Here is an 8,129-nt window from a genome sequence, read left to right on the forward strand (position 1 = left end):
TGACCAAATTATTACTCAAGTAACCCTTGACCGAACTCCGTAAATAGACCCTAACTGAGTAACACGAGTAACCCTTCAATTAACCCTTGATCGAGTGCACCTCTTGAGTAACCCCTGTCTGAATCCCTCAAGTAACCTTTGACCGAGTAACTCGAGTAACCCCTGATTGACAAACTCGAGTAATCTCTAACAAGTTAACTCAGGTTACCCCTGTCACATGGTGTGCCTTGCTGCACAAAAAAGTTATTGATGTGAGAGACAGAGTAATGAGTATCATGAAAAAGATAAATGATAAATTAATTTGAGTGAGATTTAAAGTAAAAAAGAGAAATAATAAACTATAATAAAAAATTATTATATATACTACCTCCGATTTTTTTTTTATTTGCAACTAAATAAACATCGGAGGTAGTATATAGAAGTGATGTAAATAAAAAATTAAAATAAAAAAAAAACTCTCACAAAAAAAAAAAAAAAAAAGTGATGCAAATAATAATAATATATTTAAAAAACAGAGAGAGTATTTCTTAATTCCCGTTCAAAGTGTTCACTTTACCTTAAAGTTTGCTGAACTGAAATTATACATATCATGTAAATCAATAGCTCACTTTCCACGAACACCAAATCCAATTTGACAAACAATATGTCTAATGTTTATTTATTTATTTATATTTTTTTTACAGCAGAAAAATCCCAAATTAAACATAAACTAAATTACACATTAAAACATTAGGGGTAGAACCATATAACAACTTTCTATTCGGAAACCAAATAATTTCGGTGGGGTAGAACACTTTTGTTTTTGAACCACTCATCCTGCAAAACAAAGGGTTAGTAAAGACAGAGGAAGGTAAGCTTCTTTTTGAATGACTCTTCCTTCTAGCTCTGGAACGACGGGATGAAGCCAATATCATCAAATTTTGAGAAGATGATACGTTGAGGCAAGCAGGAGACTTCGATGGGGCACAAACAGGAGCAACCGGAAGGGGCACAGACGAACTTTCACATGATGACACTTGATCAACCACACCTATGGTCAACTCTTCTTGTGCCAAATTTGGAGTTGTTTCACACCTATCATGCCCTTTCACAGGGGGGTGACTAATCTCCATTGGTGTTAAAACTTCTTGAGTTTTAACACAGTCTATCTTGTTTGGAATATCCAATACTCGGATGCTAATGAAATCCTTCTTGGAGGAGCAATAGTAGTGTAGTGTTCGTCCCTTAGAAATCGCTCCATACATTGTTGGACTAAGATGCAAATAGGAATCAATACGTTTTCGGTTACAAAACCGATAACTTAACCCTGTAAGATTTGGGTTTTTTGTTTCTGAAGTTGATTTCAGATCAGAATTGTTATCAATAATGTTGGGCCTTTAATCTTGATCGATAGGGTTGACTTTACCCTCTTTCGAATTCAAAGATTTGCCAACAACATCCTTTTTCTTTTTGGTGACATCTTGTACACCAATACACCTACGAACACAACCATCTCCACCACCATCTCCTTCCCATCTCCTTCCCTTTTTTCCCTAACTTTCTCTTTTCTTCTTCCTTCCCAAAAGTAGCGTAATCTCTAAACATTTCATCCTCTCTTGTAACTGCTAGTGCCTCATTAACAAAATTCGGAGACCAACCCAATAAAGATGTCACCTCCTTGAGTTTGTGTTGAAACTCTTTGTTATTGGAATCAATCCTAATCGCTTGTGCAAGATCCATGAAAGCTAAGTCGGGTTTATTGAGCTCTACAGCTGCCACCACCCTTCTAAAATAAGCTTTCACATTAGTAGTATCATAACACAAAACTGCTGAACACAACTGACCCACCTTATCAAAGTTTTTCTCTTTGACATAACAAGCACCTAAGTTAAGATTAAGAGACACAGCAAGGCTCGAAAAAACTGACTTATCTTCATAATAATAGACCATAACAAAAGATAAGATCTTGAGTGCAAGAGAGTATTTTGCAAGCGATAATCCCATATTACCCTCTTTGTAAAAAGTGTTACCTTCATCTTTCAAACCCCTAACAAAGTTCAGAATACCAAAGGATCACCCTCTTCAACATGAGCAATACACAAAATCCCCCTAAGTTCTTCAAAGTTATCCATAAAAAATTATGAATAATAACAACGAACCACACCAAAAGCAAATAGAAATTAAAAATCAAACTATTACACAGAAAGCAAACATGCTTCTCCATAACATAAATAAGCCATACCAAAAGAAACCATTTTGACGAGAATACTTTGGCACAAGAACGAGAGACCCCCAACACATGCGCCGCCGCCGCTGCACCTATACCACTTGGAGTATCCGTAGTTATATGCCAATTCACTAGTCCTTTGATGCGAGAATGGTCTGAGATTGTAAGACCATAAAATCCCCAAAAGTCGAAAAACCAAACCCTAACCCTAACTTTTCTAAAGGAAAATTCGAGCAATTGAGTTAGCTAAGCAAAGCACCGCTCCTAATTAGCCTCGAGGCCGTCAAGAATTGCTCGTCGATGACCTTAATTAAGCTAACGTTGGTCAGGCCGCCGGCAGCAGGGGAAATCTTGAAGTAGTTCTCTGCTTTTAGAGAGAAGGGAGAGCGTTTTTTTTAGAGAGAATGAATTCACCTTAAATTTTTTTTCATGTGATGTTGTATGTCTAATTTTTATTTTAGTGAACATAATACAAGTACTCCGTGTTGTAACTATATTTAAAAAAGTGATATTATCCCTTAAAAAAAGTGTTATTAAAAAAGAATCAAAATGTTGTATATTAAAAAAGAATGGAAAAAAGGTTGTATTATTTTTTGTAAAAAAAAAAGGAAAAAAGATTGCAATGCGCGGTTCCTGCAGGCGGATGCACGATCAGCTTGAGGCATCTCTTTCAAAAAAAAAAAAAAAAAAAACAAAAAAACAAAAAAAAACATCGTATAGAAATGTAAAAAACATTTAGTTAAAGTGAAAAAAAGATGTTATAAAATTGTAAAGAACATTGTATAGATATGTAAAGAATATTTATTATTAAATATTGTTCTCCTATTTTTCAATTCATATTGTTATCGTTATCTTTTTTTTTTTTTCTTAAAACAACATAGCAATGCAATTTCTTCAATTTTCTTGAACATATATATGCACCCCCACGGCCCCACACTAATAAGATTAAGATTAATATGTTAAAAACTTTTCGCCTAACCTTATTAACCTTGTGTATACAATAGGGGTGAGCATGGGACGGGTACTCGTACCGTTAGTACTAACGGTTTGGGTACCCGATAACCAAAATCCCTAAAAGTGATATCCATAACTCGAACCAATAAGTTCGGGTACCTGGAGTTTCGGATCGATATCGGGTACCCAATAAGATATCCAATAATGATAATTAAACTTAATTATTTAGTTATTATGATATAATGTACCACTAATTAACAAAAAATATCATATGATTTTGACCAAATTATTAATAATATTACTAATCATAAATATTATAAATTAATTATGAAATAAAGTAAGAGTTTAGATTGTAACAAAAAAATAGATTTAAGTAAGAGAAAAAAACTAAAAAATGCTTATCCGATCAGATTGGGTAACCGTTAATTTTAAAATGATACCCAATAACCATACCCGATAACAAATTATCAGAATGGGTACCCAAACCGTTATGGGTACCGGATCGGGTACCCTAATTTTCGGAACGGTTACAGATTGGTTTTTCGGATTTTAAGTTTTTTGGATAGTTTTGCTCAGCCCTAATATAAAATGTATACCATAATATTAATAAAAAAAAGTGGCACATTTTATATTTCACGTTTAATTTCACCAAATTTACCCGCGTTGTGGGTGCACCCACAACTAGTTGTGAGGAAGGTGTGTGTGCCCATCTTAGGGGATCCTTCTCCTCTATTCCATGACCCTTTAAAAGCCTAGAACTTTACACTTTTTTAGAATGTATTAGGATTTGAATTCATGATTGTTTGGGAGACCTTAAAGTAGAGATGATTCTATTATTACACTTTTTTGTAAGAAACTAATAAGGAGTCGTCAAGACTTTTTAGGAAAACTCATAAACCTTGTTTGTGCCTTTTTCCCAAGTAGGTTTCAAGGGATATTTAGCATGAATCATAAGTTTATCTGTAGACACCTAAAAATGTCTCCCCAAAATCAAACCCGATGATGAACAACCTTTCACCGCCATTATTGGTCGGATTGAGTATTTAATCTTTGGAGTTCTTAGATCCATGTTTCCATTCAATACATTTCATAAACCAATCCAATTCATAGCTCATTTCTCTGAATCATAACTTACTTTCCACTTTTCGTGTCCACATCAAAAAACCAAGAGAACTGATTTTTTGGCCTTATAATTTTGATCCAATTATTATTTGGTTTGATAGGAATTTTAATAAGCTTTCCAACAATATATCATAAGCCCAATTCCGATTTAAAACAAAGAAGATATGAGCAAAATACTAAACTCGACCCAAAACCAACACCCTTTCCCTAAAACGACCATATCTTAAAATCTAATAATGATTTTGACCTGATTCTAATTGGGTTGGAAATTATACATGACAAGATTTCCAAATGCCTTATTCCAAGTTGTTGATAAAATTTATCATAGTTTTAAAAACGCGTAAAAAACTGGAATTACCGGGCAGTAGCAAAATTGTCGCATCGCGACAATATCTGACGTGGCATGGCAGTTATTACCTGTCATGACAATCTTTACCGTGTCGCAGTACACATACCGTGACAAGGTGATTTTACCGTGTCATTTTCGCATTTTTCTCACGCGCTTTTTTACCGTGACACGGTGTACTGTACCGTGCCACGGTGGACAATGTTGCGTCGTGGCGGCCTGTGCCATGTCACGGTACATGTTTCCTGTCACGGGAATTTCCCGTGTTTTCTCCGTGTACACCTAGACGAGCTTTATTTTTTTAGGGCTGCTGATTTCCCCCGTCACACCAAATTATATCGTGTCGCGACATGCTGCTGACGTGTCACGACATTTATTTTAGGATTTTATCTTTTTAGGGTTCCGTGTGTTCCCTCTACTCATTTTCCCTATAAATACCCCCTCCTTTCTACAGTTCGGGGCACAAAAATTCATTCTCTCTTCCTCTCTTATACACCAAAAAAAATCATTCTCTCTCTCTCTCTCATACTCCAACCTTAAACCTATATCCCTAATTACATCATTCCTTCATTAAGCACTCCAAGGAGTCCATACTTAACCCGAGGTTCCGTCCTTAAACCAAAGCGTAAAAGGTATAATTGACTGAGGGTTTGGACCATATCAACTCTACTTTTTATTTAATTTAATTTTTTCAATTTGATTTATATTTTTATTGAAGTTACTAACAATTTATTCATGATGTAGCAATTTAAAAGAGCGCGTGAAATGTGAGTAATTAATTAATTTAATTACTTATTTTAATTTATTTGTATATTGCTAGTATCATGATTAGGTTAATTTATTATGATTTGATTTGACTAATAATTTATCGTTGAATTGCTTCCAATATTGATGTTTATTTTATTATATTTATTGATCACCATATTGCATATTTAAAGGGAATATGTAATTGAAAATCACGCCTGATAAGATAATTTGGACAACCGGTTTAGGTTCCTTTTTAATCTTGTTATTAATCGAAGTGATCACTAATATTTTAGAATTATATGGTGCATTAATATTCAACCAATTTAGCGTAATGTTAGATTGGAGCATATTGAATCATTGTTTGCATGCCTTTGAGATCACAGGAATCACTTTTCACTATAAGAATCGAGTAGAGGCCAATACAGGAAAATTTGACCCCATGACTCACTTCGTACCATCATCCCCGATCCTCCTTTTGTGGTTCCGAACCATATGGAGTTAGTAATCTCATGGATTATGAATGGGGTGTAACCTTCACGGGTCAATCGTTGTTGCCTTCGTTGTCCCTTATTCGTGGTTGCCTTAAATGATCCGTGAACGGTTTACAAGCTCCTTAAAAATCTTGTTGGTGGCTCCCTACTTTCCTTGTCCCTAATCGTATTATGTTAATTCCCACATCCTATGAGTGCCAAGCATATTCACAACATGCGAACGTAGACGCACTTCAAACGACGCCTACAATTTGGCGACTCCATTGGGGAGGTAAAAATCTTGTTGGTGGCTCTCTACTTTCCTTTTCCCTAGTCGTATTATGTTAATTCCCACATCTTATGAGTGCAAAGCATATTCATAACATGCAAACGTAGGCACACTTCAAACGACGCCTACAATTTGGCGACTCCACTAGGGAGGATTCTTAGTTATATATCGATTTGAGTGATCGATATTTAATTTGGATAAGTGGATGAGACTTGAAAGATTCTTGAACATATTCCTGTGATTAAATTGGCATTTTTACATATGCATAGATGTTTTTACGTCGTATTTCAGGTTTGTCCCGTAGGAAAAATTGGATAATCAGGTCATGAACGAAGAAAATAGGGGCACCAGTCAAATTTCGTGACTGCCGCGCCATGGCAGGGTTTGCCGTGTCACGACAGTCTTGAAATCCTTCTTGTAGCTTGATTTCTCTTCTCACAGTCAGCTTCCTTCAATTTTTCTGAAAAAACGTGTGTGTTCTTGACAGGGTAAAGTCGTATCCTCTAATCAAAAGTATTACCTAAGTCCTCTAACTAATGCAGATAGGGAAGTAGGGTCGAATCCACAGGGAAACAAGTCTTTCTACTCCTAATTAATTATTATAATCTAAATTATCAAGGTAACCAATGTTGTTGTAATTAATGACTATACTACAAAGGATATGATAAGAGAAAATAAAGTAGGGAGAAATTAAATATTAAAAGGCCTAGGGCATAGGTTCACTAATAAAAAATATTCCAGGGAAAATCATAAATAAACAATCATCAAGCATTGATTAATCAGATTGAAGGGTTTTCGCTACGTATTATAATCACAGATTTAATTTACCGGTATTAAATCTCATCTGTCGAATCTCGAATTAATATTGCTAAACTCATACAATTAAATCTGGCCAAACCTAATTGCATAGCATTAAATCAATCAATAGGAAATTAACCAAGCATTGATAATCAACAATCACAAATTTACCCCTTCATATTATTTATTAGATCCCCCTAAACCCTAGAAATAAAACTACTCAAGCATAATTAAATCTAACCTAATCAAATAAATAAAGCAAGACATAATGAAAGAATTAAATAAAATAACTGGAATTAAAAGAGAAGAAATTGTTACCAAAAGAAATCTGGATTAATGAATGTAATTAAGAACAATGTTGAGAGAGAAAATATCCTAAGTTGAGAGAGAAAATCTAAAAGAGAAGGTAATAAAAAATTACGTACAAAATTCGTACTTAAACATCCCTCAAACAAATCCTTAAACAAAACTAATCAGGTTCTTAGAAAAACACGCGCTCGACCGGGCGAAGGGCCGCCCGATCGGGCCCGCCTTATTTACTACACACTTGCTGGTGTGCTGCGCCTGATCGAGCCTACGCTCACCCGATCGGGCGCGGCTTCTTCCTTGAGGCTGCTTTGCGCGCACCCGCCCGATCGGGTGTATGCTTGCCCGATCGGGCCCGGCTTCTTCTTCGAGGCTAGGATTTCGATTGGGCTCGATTCCTCGGCCCAATCCGGATTTCCTCATCGGGTCTTGATTACTTGATCCAATTGCCCTGGTATCACCTACCGAGCCCTTAATCACCGACTCTCACCGGTCTTGGGCTTCAAGGATGGTTGTGTCCTCCTAACGTTCGTAGTTGCTTCGTGAAAAACCCTAAAAACGCTCCAAGTATGCAATTTCCTACAAAACTCAAGCAAAACTACAAAAACACTAGAAAACACAAATTAGTAATAAAAGTTGCCCTAAAGAGCCAAAAATACTACTAATTATGACCATGGGATGGGGGTAAAACACTATATAAATTGGACATATCAAACTCCCCCAAGCCAAACCTTTGCTTGTCCCTAAGCAAAGAGCTCATCAAGTAACATATAAAACATGCCTCATCCTAATAAACAAAATCAAGCACAAACGATTCAAGATAAATCTAATGACATACTTCAATGTCAATCAATCTCATTCATCTAATCATCCCTCATCCCCAACAATTGT

The 8,129-nt window shown here is 35.7% G+C and overlaps 1 protein-coding gene across 1 annotated transcript; it reads right to left on the bottom strand.

Annotated features, from left to right (window-relative positions):
- Positions 1–1,476: 1,476 nt before the first annotated feature.
- LOC110735451 (peptidyl-prolyl cis-trans isomerase FKBP62-like) lies at positions 1,477–1,983 on the bottom strand. Its single transcript, XM_021915642.1, has one exon. It carries the CDS (start codon positions 1,981–1,983, stop codon positions 1,477–1,479), a length of 507 nt encoding a protein of 168 aa, XP_021771334.1.
- Positions 1,984–8,129: the final 6,146 nt, after the last annotated feature.

This window comes from Chenopodium quinoa, unplaced genomic scaffold, assembly GCF_001683475.1.
Source record: "Chenopodium quinoa cultivar QQ74 unplaced genomic scaffold, ASM168347v1, whole genome shotgun sequence".
Classification (NCBI taxonomy): Eukaryota; Viridiplantae; Streptophyta; class Magnoliopsida; order Caryophyllales; family Amaranthaceae; genus Chenopodium; species Chenopodium quinoa.

What these genes read in the sequence shown, in the direction of transcription:
- LOC110735451 (XM_021915642.1), bottom strand. Translation starts at nt 1,983, where the DNA reads ATGGGATTATCGCTTGCAAAATACTCTCTTGCACTCAAGATCTTATCT.